Source organism: Leucoraja erinacea, chromosome 40 (assembly GCF_028641065.1).
Source record: "Leucoraja erinacea ecotype New England chromosome 40, Leri_hhj_1, whole genome shotgun sequence".
NCBI classification, from domain to species: Eukaryota; Metazoa; Chordata; class Chondrichthyes; order Rajiformes; family Rajidae; genus Leucoraja; species Leucoraja erinaceus.
In genome coordinates, this window is record NC_073416.1 from 163,406 (window position 1) to 180,338 (window position 16,933).

The 16,933-nt window shown below is 45.1% G+C and overlaps 1 protein-coding gene across 4 annotated transcripts in view; it reads right to left on the bottom strand.

Annotated features, from left to right (window-relative positions):
• spryd3 (SPRY domain containing 3) overlaps nt 1-16,933 on the bottom strand; it is a 77,510-nt gene that overhangs the window by 18,136 nt on the left and 42,441 nt on the right. For all 4 annotated transcript variants that reach the window (XM_055664558.1, XM_055664559.1, XM_055664556.1 and 1 more), the window contains exon 8: nt 1,621-1,678. In XM_055664558.1, coding sequence (XP_055520533.1) covers nt 1,621-1,678 — 58 coding nt within the window. The remainder of the gene's footprint in view (nt 1-1,620; nt 1,679-16,933) is intronic.

Here is a 16,933-nt window from a genome sequence, read left to right on the forward strand (position 1 = left end):
TGGCACTTTCTCTTTGTATTTCAAATGTATCCATTTTTTGCCACACCAATTATTACAAGTTCCCTGTCGATTCAATGCCAAAGTGATTCTGTTGTAATTGCAACATCTCGTCAACAGGTGATGGTGTAGTGTAGGAAGGAACTGTAGATGTTGGTTTAAACCGAAGATAGACACAAAAAGCTGGAGTAGCTCAGCGGGATAGGCAGCATCTCTGGAGTGAAGGAATGGGTGACGTTTCGGGTCGAGACCCTTCTTCAGACTAGTTAGGGAAAGGGGAAACGAGAGATATAGACGGTGATGTGGAGAGATAAAGAACAATGAATGAAAGATATGCAATAATGTAACGATGATAAAGTAACAATGATGTCGAGCTCTCTAAGGATTTTGCCACAAGCTTCATTCCCACCAACTGATTATTCTGAAAAGCCAGTGGTGAACATCTGTACTTACTACAAGTACTGGAGGAACTCAGTGGGACAGGCAGCATCTGTGAAGGGAATGGATAGGTGATGTTTCGGGTCGGGACCCTTCTTCAGACTGGTCCTGATCCAAAATGTCATCTGTCCATTTCCCTCCACAGAAGCTGACTGACCTGTTCAGTTCCTCCAGCACTTTGTGTTTTGCTCAAGATTCCCTCATCTGCAGTTCCTGTGTCCCCATAGTTACTATGCTGACTTAAAGATGCTATTCAATAGTCACTGAACTGATATTAAAAATATATATCTTCTTGCTGATTAATCTCCTATACCTCTCCCCTGTACTTTAAACCACAAATGTGGTTCCTATTGACAAAAGGCTTTGTGACATTGACTATTCCAAGCTGCAAGCACTCCTCTTGTTTCATGAAGGTAAGAGGCTACTTGCAGCTACATGCACACCTCAGTTGCAACAACATTCGGCTCCCCAATCAAGCCTGCTTCAACCAACCTCAACAACACCAATCTCAATCTGCTCCCAAAGCCCACATTTTACAGATTTTCTTTTGAAAAATTGTTTCCTCATCTCTTTTAAGCTTTGGTTAGATTTTAAAATGTGCCTCAGCATAGTCCCTACTCCTGAGTCCTCTGTTCTGGTTCGTGAATGACCACATATCTCCCTTGCTCCCATCCCTGACACATCTACCTCATATTCTCTACAACATTTGCAATCTGCTCCATGCCGAACTAATCCAGATTACTCAGGTATCCTCTCATTACCCACACCCTCTCCCACTTTCTTCACTTCTACCCCTTCCCCACTTGTTATATATTCAAACACTGCATACCTCTACAAACCAACTGACTCACATGGCTTCCTCTCACACTGCACACCTCTTCTCTGTTGTGTCATATATTAAAACGCTTGTCATTAACAATCATCTTCTTTGACTTTTGTGCAAAATGTTCCTTCTCCCACCGAGAGATCCACTTGCTTGAAACACCATCAGAAGGTGTTGTGGATCCGTTTACATAGCAGGGGTGTGCATTTGGGAAGAAGAGAATGAGTCGATATAATCACCAAACACAGTGCATTATTAACATTGCGATTCAATGGGGGCAAACATCAGATACTGCCCCAGACCTGATAACAGTTATATAGAAAGTGGCTCAGACTCCCCAAAATGTGAGAATGGTTTCATACCTGCATGATAGGCCACAGACCCTCGACTCCAGCCAGGATGCCGATTTTTGGGGTAATCCTAAAAGGGAAATGGAAAGTTATCAAATTCTTTGTCAATGTATTTTCTCCAGGGCAGGTGGGGGAGAGGGTGAGGGGGAGGGAGCAATGATGCTGGCCATCGACGTACAGACATTGGGAGCTGTTTGACATCAAGAATGAATGGCATCCCTACAGATTCATTTTCATTTTCATGGAGAATCATGGAGCTGCACAAGACAGACACAAGCCTCTCTGCTCAATGTGCTCATGCGAGCAACCACAGTACAGGTTAGATCAGTGGTTCCCAACCTTTTTTTGGCCATGCCCCACCTAATCACCTCTAAAATCCTGATGCCCCTTCCCCCCATGTGGTGATATATAATTCTTATCATTTAAAAAGTGAACTCCGTTTCAGCTGAAGAAGCTTAAAACGCCAATACCTTGGATTGCTTTCCCTTGAGAGAAAACGGAGGCAATAGATATTACAAGGGTAACTTAGCAAAAGCTCTTTGAATCGCATTTCTAAATCCATTTCAATAAATAAGGTTCTCCCGTGACCTCGCGCGCTTCGTGCGACGTGCATGAAGAGTGATGGCGCGGTGATTATGTAATAACTACACAATAAAGACCTTTTTTTACCCCCCCAAAAAAAAATTATTTACTCAAAATAACATCTGAAACATAAACTGCATATGTTTACCTGATGGAAAATCCAAAAAAATAAAAATCGAAAATTTGGACCCAGACCTCCTCAGTCGTGCCCTTAAAAATCAAATTGCGTACGCCTCGCGTTGAGAACCACTGGGTTAGATGTAGAGTGAAACTCCCCTTACGCTGTTCCATCATCTGCTCCCACGACAGGAGTCTCATAGGTTAGATACAGAGTAACGGTCTCTCTACATGGTCACCTTTATATGTTTTCACAGGGATGGCATGATTTGGATAAATAACCCCTCTCCGATTCCTCGGGAAGGGATACCATAAGCCAGATACAAAGTAAAGCTCCCTCTGCACTGGAGACATAAGAGACCACACATGCTGGAATCTTGAACAGGAACAAAGTGCTGGATGAACTCAGCGGGTTAGGCAGACTCTGTGGAGGGAAATGGACAGGCGGCTTTTTGCATCGGGATCATTCCTCATTCGCTTTTCCCCCTCTATACTGTCCCATCTATCATTCAAAGAGTAAGCGCTGTACAGGATAGACAAGGCGTTAAATGTCTGTAATCTGTCCCAAGCAGTTCTGCCATGTATTAGTGTGGCATGTTCCATTACCCAAGTCCGAGGCCTGAATTCTACCATCAGTGGCACCGTAAATCTGCCCACATTACCATTTATCCACTGTGCTGTTCCTTTTATCTTTCAATAGTTTGAATACAGATACAATCTCAAGACCTCGACCTGCCTCAAAATCCAGGGACTCTACAAATGTATTAAGTGACATCAACTAGGCAAACATGGAAACCAATGTAGTATTCTGAGCAGGTTACACAAAAAAGCTGGAGAAACTCAGCGGGTGCAGCAGCATCTATGGAGCGAAGGAAATAGGCAACGTTTCGGGCCGAAACCCGGAAGGGTTTCGGCCTGAAACGTTGCCTATTTCCTTCAGGATTTCGGGTCTGAAGAAGGGTTTCGGTCCGAAACGTTGCCTATTTCCTTCAGGATTTCGGGTCTGAAGAAGGGTTTCGGCCTGAAACGTTGCCTATTTCCTTCAGGATTTCGGGTCTGAAGAAGGGTTTCGGTCCGAAACGTTGCCTATTTCCTTCAGGATTTTCCTTCTATTTCCTTCGCTCCATAGATGCTGCTGCACCCGCTGAGTTTCTCCAGCTTTTTTGTGTAACCTTCGATTCTCCAGCATCTGCAGTTCCCTCTTAAACACTAGTATTCTGAGCAGTTTGCTGATTTTTGACAGCGTGCAAAGTGCATCAACGTGTCGCGAGGGGAACGAGACCTGCGCTGCAAGGCATTACAGTATCTTTGTTCTGCCCCCACAAGTCTGAGCAAAACCGGAAATTGAATTATCAGGGCTTAAGAAAGGCAACTGGGAGTACTAATTGGGAATCATAGAGCAATTAGCGTAAGATCTATTGCCAGCAAATTAGCCTGGCCTATAATTAGCAGTAGTGCGACTGTATGCCTTGGAAATTTTCAATGATCAGTGGTTGTAAAAAGTGGGTCATGTTTGGATGACATTTTTGAAAAAGCAACTAAAGACCCAGCAACAGCTTCTTGCCCCTGTTATCAGGCTCCTGAACAGGCCTTCCATAATAGACACAAAATACTGCATAACTCAGCGGGACAGGCAGCATCTCTGGAGAGAAGGAATGGGTGAGACCCTTTTCAGGTTGAGACCCTTCTTCAGACTCTGACGTTTAAACCAGCATGTGCAGTTCCTTCCTGCAGAGTCTAGGGTAGTGTCCAATTCACCTCCACCCCGTTGGACTTTCAGATTCAGATTCAATTTTAATTGTCATTGTCAGTGTAGAGTAGAGAGACAGCGAAATGCATTTAGCATCTCCCTTGAAGAGCGACATAGCAAACGATTTGAATTCCCTAATAATAATAATAAGTGGGTACTGATTGGCAGTCACCGAGGTACGTTGTTTAGTCACAGCCGCCGGGAAGAACCCCTGGTTGCAACGGAGACACCTGTAGCGACTTTGTAAACAGGAGTCCTTGGCGATGCTGAGCGCCCTCCGCAGACAGCACTTGCTTTGGACAGACTCAATGGACGATGGAACTGATGAGCTACAATGCTGAGAACTATATTCTGCACTCTGTAACTTCCAATTTGTTCAATCTATTGTACATAAAAGATAGACCAAGTCCTTCGGCCCACAATGTGCCAAGCATAATGCCAAGACCAACTCTTATCTACCGGCACGTGATCCATATCCCTCCATTCCCTCCATAGCCATGTGACTATCCAAAATCCTCTCCAATGCCACTATCATATCTGCCTCCACCACCACCCCTGGCAGCGCGTTCCGCGCACTTATTTATTCTGTGTAAAAAAAAAAACTTGCTCCGCACATCTCCAAGAGCACAGATTGGATGCAGCCTGCAGCGGCACGAAGCGGTGGCGAAGAACATCGACAACATGGCCTGGCCAGGCCGACCCTGCAAATCCAACCCACTGCCGGCACCAGGAGAAGGGGACATTTATGGGCAAGTTTAGACTCTAACATTTTTAAAAACTTTGGGCTTGCAGGGTACAAGATGGTGCTGGAAATGTGGCAACTCCTGTGTAAGGACTCAGTGCGTAGACTCTTGTACAAGTATGATTGTGTCTGATGTATAGTAGAATTGTCTTAAGGATAAGGGGGAAATCCTTTAAAACCGAGATGAGGAGAACCTTTTTTCACACAGAGAGTGGTGAATCTCTGGAACTCTCTGCCACAGAGGGTAGTTGAGGCCACAGTTCATTGGCTATATTTAAGAGGGAGTTAGATGTGGCCCTTGTGGCCAAGGGGATCAGGGGGTATGGAGAGAAGGCAGGTATGGGATACTGAGTTGGATGATCAGCCATGATCATATTAAATGGCGGTGGTGCAGGCTCGAAGGGCCGAATGGCCTACTCCTGCACCTAATTTCTATGTTTCTATGTCACCAAATAGTTTGCAAAAACACGAATGTCACTGTACTTAGGTACATGTGTCACTAAAGTCCCATTAAAATAGGCCCGCCCACGGCAAGTGGAAATCAATCCAGGTAAATGCCAGGTCAGATTCTTTGTACGTGAAAAGGATAGAACAGAGCACTTTCTAAATGAAGAGCTGAAAGCAGTGGCGGTCTAAAGACATTTAGAGGGCTTTGTACATTGAAATGTCATGGAGAGGTGCACAACACAATGACATAAGAGTAATGAAATGCTGGCGTTCGGCTTTAGCAGATGAAAGTACAGGGAACAGATGCTATCTTACAGCTATATAAAGCCCACACCTGGAGTATGTAGAGCAGCATTGGGCACCACATGTTAAGAAATATCAATTGGCCCTGGAGAGATTACACTGTGGATTGCCAGAATGATACACAAACTCCAGGGTTTAAATTATCAAGAAAGGTTATACTACATAAGACTGCACTCCATGCAATTGGAAACTGAAGTGGTGATTCAATTGGAATTATCTGGATTTACTTTAGACGTTATAGATACAGCACACAAATAGGTCCTTGAGCCCATCGAGTCTTTGCCAATACACACGAGCATTATCCTATTATCTAAGGTCAATTGAACATTTTACCAAAGCCAATTAACCAACAAGCCTGTTTGTCATTGGAGTATGGGAGGAAACCGGATAGCAAAGGGAAATGATGGGAAAGGCCCAGATAAAATATTTCCAATGGGTGGGAAATATAGGATATGGGAACTTCGTCTAAAAACCAGGGACAGACCCTCTAGGGAGCAAGGTCAGCAAACCCTGACACACAAAGGATGGAATAAGTTTGGCATAGTCTTTCATAAATGGCATTGGATGCTTGATCCATTGTTGATTTTATCTAAGATTAGACCAAGGGGGATCTGTTGGGTCCCGTCCCCTTGCGGGGGGTGGGGGCGGCCTTCAGCGCCACACACACGTTAACCACCCCCCACATGGGGGGGCAGAGAGAGAGAGGAAAATTCTGCACATCTTGCCGCGAGGAGCAAAGGCATTGTGACGTCATCCAGCTCGCTTCAGCACGTTAGATTGTAAAAAGATGTCAGATTGGTGAACAATTTTAGTAAAAACCTCGGGAAATAAGGAATCAAATTTTCAGACGAGGGGATTTTTGAAATCTTGAGGTAAATATCTACTGGAATATGCAAAAATGTCACCGTTACATCGTCGTGTTTTCGAGGAGATGTGAATCGCATGTGAAAACACACACCAAGACCAGAGTTTTAATCGTTATATGATATAATGATATTAGATCATTGATAATCAAAAGTTCTGAATGGGGAAAGGCTGGGAATATAATGAGATGGATCATAGATCTAGCATGATCTCATTGCATGATGCAACAATATTCCTCAGTTCACGTTTCAAATGATGACATTTAAGTTCATTAGTAATTGCTCCTTTTAGATTATGAGGCAACACCCGTGATTACAGCAGCTATGGTTTCTTTGTTGACTGTTAAAAATCAAAACACACTGACGATAATTAAGACACTCCCCTCTATTATTTTTTTTTTAAAAGCTTCTGATCCACTTTAGGGAACAAATACTGACCTTTCATATTTCCTTCCAAAATTTCAGAAAATCCCAAAGTCTTTTGCAGTCAATGAAGTACTATTCTAAAGTGAACGCCTAAACAGTTAGCATGGGGGCACAGCGGTAGAGTTGCAATACAGCGCCAGAGACCTGGGTTCCATCCCGACTGTACGTTCTCCCCGTGACCACGTGGGTTTGTTTTCCCCGGGTGCTCCGGTTTCCTCCCACACTCCAAAGCAGGTTTGTGGGTTCATTAGCTTCAGTGAAGATTGTAGATTGTCCCTTGTGTGTAGGATAGTGCTAGTGTGCGGGAATCGCTGGTCGGCACGGACTCAGTGGATCCAAGGGCCAGTTTCTACCGAAACTAAACTACATTTAGAGTGTTTTAGGAAACATGGAGACCAATTTACATACGATCAGCAGACATAATGTGATAAAGCCCAGCCCAAAGGGCTCTGGTCGAACGATAAATATTGGCTCAGATACCAACAACACCACTTTTCTTTAAAACAGTGCCATGGGTTCTTTAAAGTGCACCCGCATAGTACAAGGGGCCTCATTTAAACAGCTCCTTGAAATGATGAATGAATTGTGTGTTGGCCCGTGTAAATGTGCAAATTTGTGAACCAATAATGTTTCTAAAAGAAAAACACAAGCCAACATTTTCCATTTTTCCGTTCAGTTGGTAACTGAAGCATAGAAGGCAGAATGTGGCCTCTCAAACTAAAGACAGTCATGTGAGAATTGGAAGGTGCTTCTGTTGGTGCAGGGTGAATTAGGCAAGGCAACTTAATTGTTGCCCAATTAAATTGTTGCCCAATTAAAGTTGCCTTGCCCAATTAAAGTTGCTTGCCCAATTAAAGTTGCCTTGCCCAATTAAAGTTGCCTTGCCCAATTAAAGTTGCCTTGCCCAATTAAAGTTGCCTTGCCCAATTAAAGTTGCCTTGCCCAATTAAAGTTGCCTTGCCCAATTAAAGTTGCCTTGCCCAATTAAAGTTGCCTTGCCTAATTCACCCCCCCCCCCACCCTTACAATCAGTTTGAAGAAGGGTCCTCAAAACGTCACCTGTTCACTTCTCCAGAGATGCTGCCTGAAACTCCAGTGCTTTGAGTTTGTTTTTTTGTAAATCAGCTCTGCGGTTCCTTGTTTCTACCCTCCTACCACCACCTTGTGGCATGTGGGCAGCCATATTGTTTTTTAATATTAACTTATGATTCCGGGGCTACAGTATTCATCTTGATGGTCTCTGTATGTGTACAAATTAAAGTACTTGTTAGGACAGAAAATGACTCTGTATCATTAGTACTTTGCACATGGTGTCAGAAGTGGGATTTCGGTTTGACTTTGATTGTTAATTACAAGGCTTTTCATAGTCTCAGACACGGCTGAAGGTTTCAGAAAACCTGACCCACTCCTTTTCGATAGCAGAATTGGACAGCAGTGAGCGACAGTGTGATTTGTTCATTGCTGCAACTTCTCATGACAAGCCGGCAGTGGTCCGTGCAAGCGTGCTCCTTCTACTCGCAGGAGATGAAGCTTACGAACGAGCACGACAGTGTGTGTATGCTGGGGCAATAACTCATCAACCTGCCGATGGTGCAGCGACGATCGTGACCCCGGCTGAAGTGACCGGAGCGACTCAAGAGAAAGTTTTGACAGATGTGTGACCCCTCAACCTAATCCACTGATCGAACGTGTGAAATGTTTCCCAAGATACCAGAATGAGGGCGAAACTGTTGAATCTTTTGTTTGTGCTGTAAAGAAGGCTGCAGGAACTTGCCGATTTGGCCATCTCAAAGACAAATTTATTAGGGGCCGGTTGGTATGTGGTCTTTTTAATGACACACTGAGAAGAAAGCTTGTCAGCCATCCTACAATAACTCTGGATAGAGCTATCGCAGTCTGTGAGACTTATGAGCTGCCGATTCGCAATGCCCAAACGCTCACTCAGGCACGACATTCCAACGCAGGAGTTGATTGTATGCATTCCGATAGAGTGCTAGCTCCGTTTCCAAGGCAACAAAGGCAGCAGCAGATGGCACTCCAAGGACAGCTTGGGTACACTCATTTCTTGTGCCCCAGTCAACCCAGGCCAGAATTAACAACTTAATTATCCTGCAGCTCGTTTTATTCCCAAGAATGTAACAACTGTGGTGTTGGGCACTTGACTAAGAGAGAGAAGTGCCCCCTGCCTTTGGTCAAGTTTGCCATGGGTGTAAAAGGCAAAACCATTTCTGGAGATGTTGCTGATCCCGACCTAACAGAGAGCAGACAAAGCAGCCAATAAATTTGCTGCAGGCTGAGCCGCTGTCAGATTTGTCCAATAGCAGCATGGACAAGAGGCCAAAGGTCGATGGAATTGTTCTGCAGGCACATTCTATTATCCCACAAAATGTGCAGAATAGCGAGCCAATGGCCACCGCAACACTAAACTGATCGAGATGAAAAATCGATACTGGAGTGAAATGCAATGTTCCGTCTCGGGAACAGTTCAATCGTCCGAGGAACGCAGAGCAATTAAAACCCACCAGTGTTACCCTTCTCGCATTTGGGGGAAGCGAGGTCGATACGGTGGGTATTGTGACGCTGCAGTGCCACCATGGGGATCACCCAGTGTTATTCCACGTTTAGGCTATGATGCCTGCAAAGATATGGGACTAGTTACCTTCAGCAAGGCTGTGCATCAACTAACTCCAGTTCCGGATTCCACACAGCGTATTCTCATGGATCACCACAATCTATTCACTGAAGAACTTGGCAAGCTACCAATAATTTACTCTATGTCTTTAGATCCGGAGGTGCGTCCTGTGGTTCGTCCTGCTCAGCGTGTACCTATTGCCATGAGAGACCGGGTGAAAGCCGAACTGGACAGGATGGTGGCATGGGGAGTGATCAAGCCTGTGTCAGAACCCACGGACTGGGTGTCCTCGATAGTGGCTGCTACAAAGAAGAATAAACAGGAGATTCGTATATGTATTAATCCGAGGGACCTGAACACCGCACTCAAAAGGCCCCATCACCCCATGTGTACAGCGGAGCATGTAGCTGCCCACATGGGTAAGCCAACGGTATTCTCTGTATTAGACGGCAAGAGCTTCTTTTGGCAGATTCCCCTGGATCACGCATCATCTGTGCGTACCACCTTCAGCACTGCTTTCAGCCGCATGCAAAAACCGACCACATATTCTGCCAGTAAATGAGATGAGCTGGTGCCATTGAGGCAGGTTCAGTACGATGAGGCGGATGACCCAGGTGATGTGTTATGGACAGAGGATGCAAACGACTATCTGAATGAGGGACATGTGACAGCAGATAGTGAGCAGATCAGCGATCATTTCTGTAACCTGCAAAAGGACTGCCAATGGGGCTGGTGCCAATGACGAAGATCCCTGTAAAGGCTGTCGACAAATCCCCTGCGAAACCTGTGCTGGTTGAGTCATCGCCTGCTACGAAACTCCCGATGGAGGCCGTCCGTGCCCGTGATGGCATCTCCTGCGAGGGGCACGGCTGATGGCCTGTACCGTATGCGTGCAGGACGGGTCGGCAAGCCTGTGGCTCGATACGGGGATTATGTCTAGATGAACTGGTGACAAGAGATGCAAGACAATATCGAGTGCAGTCTTCAAACTGGAGGCAGGCGGACATCCAGTGCCCAAGGCTGCTCAGCTTGGCTGATGGTGGCAGCAGAAACCAAAGTGAGGAAAGGGCCGATGACCATGAACTCGTTCCACCTGCACAGGGGTCAGCAACAAGACCTTGCTGCAATTCCCTCTGTTTTCTGAGCCCACCTGCAAGTATCTGAGATCTGCCCTGGCTCGGTCTAGTTTACTAAATGCAGTTTAGGGGGTAGAGACAAGAATCGACCCAAGATTTCGAATTTCAAAAGAAACAAGCTCCATCAGCTGGACTGACGACGAGCTCTTGAACAAAATGATCCTTACATCAGATGTTTGCAGGTTTAAAAAACAAGACACCACGCCCTTGACCATAAATATACAATGATTCAAACACATGTATTGAAATGACAATACTATTGCTAAAGCACACAGGTAATGAATGGAAAGATTGAGGCTCAGGCTAAACACGCTCACTGTCACAATGTGCTTCTGGTTAGGTCATCGAGCCCTTGGAAATGAAGTGAAGCACAAGAATTAAACAAACACTGCAGGGCTTTACCATGAATATATCCTACATCTTGGATCTTTTTTTCCACTGGCATTGTGCATGGGGCTGAGCTACAGTGGGCCATAGTCACGGAGACGTGGGCAGTGGATGTGGAGGGAGGGGGGTAGGAAGAGAAGACTGCTGGGGAGGGGAGCGGCCTATGTGCGCGGAGAGACTGGGACAGGGTAACGTTGATGGCCCACGTTAGTGACAGGAGGATTGTTGCTGCCAGTGTTCATTGGGCGTGGGCAGGGGCAGTGTACAAGTGACAGTATGGCTGAATATTCTGCAGATGTGCGCTGCCTGGACTTGCACGGAGCAAGGCTAGTTTGAGAGGCACGATAAAGGGAGTTAATGTGGCCCTTGTGGCTAAGGGGATCAGTATGGTGAGAGCATCGGGCACTGAGTGGAACTCAATATTGAATGGCGGTGCAGGCTCAGGGCATCTCTGCAGTTTCTAAAAGGAATAGGTGACGTTTCGAGTGTCACGTGGGCAGGGGCAGTGGGGTATGGTGAATACTGGTGACAAGAGATCCAAGATAACAAAGTGCAAACTGGAGGCAGAGTCAGGGGAAAGGGAAACGAGAGATATAAATGGTGATGGAGAGATATACAACAGATGAATAAAAGACATGCACAAAGTAACGATGATCAAGGGATGACGGAGCCCACAATGATCCTGTGTTGGCTGTGGGCAAGGTGATAACGAGTTACGCAGACACTGAAACTCGACAGGACGACAGTGAAACTAAACTAGTACGACGACGTGAGTGGGGGAGGGAAGGAGAGAGAGGGGATGCAAAGGTTACGTGAAGTTAGAGATTTTAACATTCATGCATGCAGCATGCCCTGTTGCAATCTACAGTACTCCACTCCTTCAGCAGGAGAAGAAAACTGCAGCTGAGAAATTGAGCTATATATGGAACGTGAGGCAACCTTCTCCTTGGGACATTGAACTTCAGAAAATGCCTTGAAGGCAAAGTTAAAATGTGGGGCAATTTCCAGTGAAAACGCTTGCTTTAATTTCTATTGCCCTGAATCATCTGGGAAGGAGAGTAATAGGACTCCACCCTAACCTGATGATGGGTTGCTCACCAGATCCATTATGTTCACCCATTATCTGCCAATTATCCCAAATTTCAATTACACCTTGATTGTTCATTAAACAAACACTAATGATCTTATTTTTGTTTTTAAAGACTAGTTTGAGTTTAGTTTAGAGATACAGCAGGGATGCTGGCCCTTAGTTCCTTGCAGGCCATCGGTAACCTGCTTACACTTGTTTGTAATCCTGCTTACAGAATCCTGCTTACAATCCAGACTAACCTACAGAAACCCACATCATTGGCTGTCTTTGGGATCTACACCTCCCGCTGGCAGGGGAAACCAGAGTTTGGACTGTTGCTCCTGGAGGAAACGCACGTGGTTAGTTGCTTTTTGCAATTCACACATGCACTGACACTTCACAGACAGAATTTGGCATCTGTTTCCGGGATACGGCAGCTTTCAGTTTCAACTTTAAATGGCATATCCAGCATGGTTATTTGTGCTTTACACTGCCGCAAGATGACTAGTTCATGTCTAGTTTGGATCAGACAGCAGTGAATTCATGGCATCGTTCCGCAGATTTCACTTCCTTCCGTTAAAAAGTCCCACATTCACTTTAGTATATGGAGGCCCCCACATGTGAGAGGGCAACGCTGGATCTAGTATTGGGAAATTGGGAAGGGCGTTAATGAAGTGTGTGTGGAGGAGCCTTTATGGGACCAGTGACCACAGTTCCATTAGGTTTAAGATAGTTATGGATCAGGACAGAGAGGGCCTACATGTTAAAATGTTCAACTGGGGTAATTTTCCACACAGACAGCACCTGAGGTCAGCATCAAACCTGGGTCTCTGGTGCTTTGAGGCAGCAGCTCTACCTGCTGCGCCTCTGTGCCACCTATGATTATAATGAGGTGCTTGGTATTATTCTAAAAGAACATATCACTGTGAAAGAATTTGCAACATTCCAGGCAGCCCATGTTGAAGTATGCTGCTTCCAATGAGTCTCCCGGGCTGGACAGTGTTGAGTCTGTTCCCTGCCTTTTGGCACAAACCTTTTGTAAATAAGCTTTCAAGATAATCTAAAAGCACAAACTGCAATCGTTTTCTAATATACTGCAATGCACACATCAAACAGTCATTATCTGAGGCCATTCAGTAATATCCACAACAGTCAAATCCTATCACCGCCAAGACCTCCAGATCCTTGAATGAAACACTTATTCTAACTCTTCAAAGATGCTTTTTATGACTCTCCGCCTGACAGTATCTCCCACGTCTTGCCTTTGAAAACCCCACCCTTCATCAATGTTTCTGGCAGCATTGATCTGCATGGAACTCCCACATCTTTCATTACCAAACGCCCCTCCAAGTATAAACCTCTGCAGCCAAAGCCCCCCTTTTCTTCTAAACAACTGCTAGTTCTCTGAGGCTCAGCCACTTCCCATAGTTTGAATACTGCTCCCATCTGTGAATTATCCTTCACCCCTAGAACTGGAGCAAGGAACAGGTCGACTAACTTCCTCATGTGAGAAGCTTCTCTTCCTTCATTGCAATCTTTCTTGCGTGTGTTCTCAATATGATCATTATCAACACTTCTGTTCCTTCCTACCCATCTCAAAACTATACAAATACATTGCTCCGATTCAATTTCCTCTTTTCACACCAGCCCCATCACACAAACCTTCTGAAAGCTACAGAGGAACCAAGTCTGCTTGTCTCTCACTCTTCCCTTCCCCCTACAATTGATTGATTGAAAGTGAAGGCATGGAAACAGACCCTTCGGCCCATCAAGTCCTCACTGACCATCGATCACCATTCACATGTTCCTCTGTCTGGGATTCTGTTAAACTACTATAATCTAAACTCAGTAAATATTACTGAATTAGAGCTGTTACATCCTGCCCAAAATCCTCAAGAAGAACAGCGCCTCTACTTCCTGAGAAGATTACGGAGAGTCGGTTTGTCAAGGAAGACTCTCTCTAACTTCTACAGGTGCACAGTAGAGAGCATGCTGACTGGTTGCATCGTGGCTTGGTTCGGCAACTTGAACGCCCTGGAGAGGAAAAGACTACAAAAAGTAGTAAACACTGCCCAGTCCATCATCGGCTCTGACCTTCCTTCCATCAAAGGGATCTATCGCAGTCGCTGCCTCAAAAAGGCTGGCAGTATCATCAAAGACCCACACAAGATCCTGGCCACACACTCATCTCCCTGCTACCTTCAGGTAGAAGGTACAGGAGCCTGAAGACTGCAACGCCCAGGTTCAGGAATAGCTACTTCCCCACAGCCATCAGGCATCAACCTATCTGTTTTGTAGTAAATGCCTACTATGTTCTGTGTGCTGAAGCAAAGCAAGAATTTCATTGTCCTATACAGGGACACATGACAATAAACTCACTTGAACTTGAACATCTGGTAAATAGTCTGGCAGATGCAAACTAATATTTTTCATCTATATGATTTGTAACAGGGAACGTAGTTTACAAATATGATCCAAAAGTCTTACAGTAAGTATACAACAAGACTGAAGGGAGAACGAATGCTGTCATAGCTTAGAAGAAAGAGAGAACACAAAACAGGGCAGGGTAGGGCAGAATGCAGCCGCAGGCATGTTGCACCTTCCGTACACATTTGCGTCATTGTCATTTGACAGTAGAATTAAAGTGCTGACATCAATCATATCCACAACACGACAACCAAAACAAGAGCTGCCTTCACAACCTATTTACCTCAACCTTTCAATGAGATAAGTATCAATAATCAACATGTATTGCTGGAGACCTTGACGCATGGAGCATTGTCCGGATGTCCACGTTACTTGACCAGAAAGTAATTTTCAAATGACAGGAGTGTGATCCAAAATTACTACCACAGGACCATACCTTCAGCAAAAGCAAATTAACAAAAGCTCAGAGTCTGAGCTTTATTAATAGATATCCAATAATCACATTTCTGAAGTAATCAATACTTAAAAGGATCCGATTCATGGACCTCATTTCCTTGGGATATCTTCCCTCCACAACATCCAGCTGTGTAATCTCGTAACCTTACACAGCCTACCTCCTGCCCAAAATCCTCAAGAGGAACGGTCAGGGAGGCCCACTGTTTCAGCCTACTCTTGGCCCACTGAGCACGTTTCTCCATTCTTTCTCTCCTCATCAATCCCTTCCCACAAAAAACTGATGATATCTCCAATAGAAACATAGAAAATAGGTGCAGGAGTAGAGGTCATTCGGCCCTTCGAGCCTGCACCATTCGCCATTCGATATGACCATGGCTGATCATCCAACTCAGTATCCTGTACCTGCCTTCTCTCCATACCCCCTGATCCCTTTAGCCACAAGGGCCACATCTAACTCCCTCTTAAATATAGCCAATGAACTGTGTGGCCTCAACTACCTTCTGTGGCAGAGAATTCCATAATTCCAGAAAATGACCATCTGCATCAATAGGAACGTTTTAATTAGGCCTCAATTACAGGGGGAAAGCAGTTAAGTATAAACTGAGAAAAGTCACACATACAATAAAAATTTGGCACAATATAAAATGATCGCTAGTTTCAAAACTAATCGCAAAATTAAAACACAAAATATGCAGAGTGTTATCTAACAAAACCCTTCCTTGTCAGCTTCTTTGATCAGTTTGGCATTTTTGTACTTGTTTAGAGTTTTCATTTTATTTTTCCCCTTGCACTTCCAATTTTTTTCTTGGCTCCTTGCCTTCACTTGCCCTATCAACAGTTTGGTTCGTTTGTGAGATGTTGCAGTGACCTCCATTCTAGAACAAAAAGCCTTTGATATTTCTTTTAATCTTCTTTTTGGTGCCCACTTCTGGTCCCGCTCGGAGTCTGCCATCAAACTCATTCAAAATGTCAAACGCATTTCCTGCTCACTTTTTTTGCACATTTCAAGCAATTTCGTGACCTTGGTAGATATCATGAATCCCAAATATCGCAACACTTGAAACTCAAAATGCAATGCGAAAAATATTATAACCCCAACATCACATGAATGAACTGACCTTTGATTAATTGCTCAATGTGATCTTGCCTGCACACTCCTACACTAATTACTATTCAATTGATCTTACTCCATTGTTTTCTCAACAGAAGTGCAGCTTGCTTCTCAATCGCCCCATTGCATGGAGACTCTTCCAGCATTTCCGCCCCCTTCCTGGATGGCATGTACAGAATATACGTGTGTATGGAGTGATTGACTGTTTCACTCAAATACTCAATGAAGTAGTGGCATTTATAGACAAAAGAGAAAGACAAAAAGACAAAAATGGAGAAGACGGATAGGTGACGTTTCGGGGCAGGACCCTTCTTCGGGCCGATTGGGGTAGGGTGAAGAATGTTGGAAGAGAGGTGGAGGCAGAACAAGGACTGGCAAGTGGTAGATGGACACAGGTGAGGGGGGTTGCTAGGCAGATGGGTGGACAAAGGCCATCGATGAAAAGAAGACACAAGGCTGCGCGATAAGGAGAGAAGAGGTGTGAAAGGGGGAGGGGGGGGGGGGGGAGGGGGAAAGCGGGAGAAATGGGGGGTGCATCCAGGTGGGGCACAGGGCAGCTCACATCCCAGCGGTATGAACATTGACTTCCCGGAGATGTGATCAATTTTTCAGATCACATTCTCCGGGCTCTGCGGCCTACCATCGCTGGTGCCGGAGGCCTCCTTGGACTGCGCGGACTTAACATCGGAGCTGATCCCTTGTCTGGATCACACAGACTATTATTGTTATTACACGATTATCATTTGTTTTTTGTGTGTGTACGTGTGTGTGTGTGTGTGTGTGTACGTATGTGTGTGTGTGTACGTGTGTGTGTGTGTGTGTGTGTACGTATGTGTGTGTGTGTACGTATGTGTGTGTGTGTGTGTGTGTGTGTGTG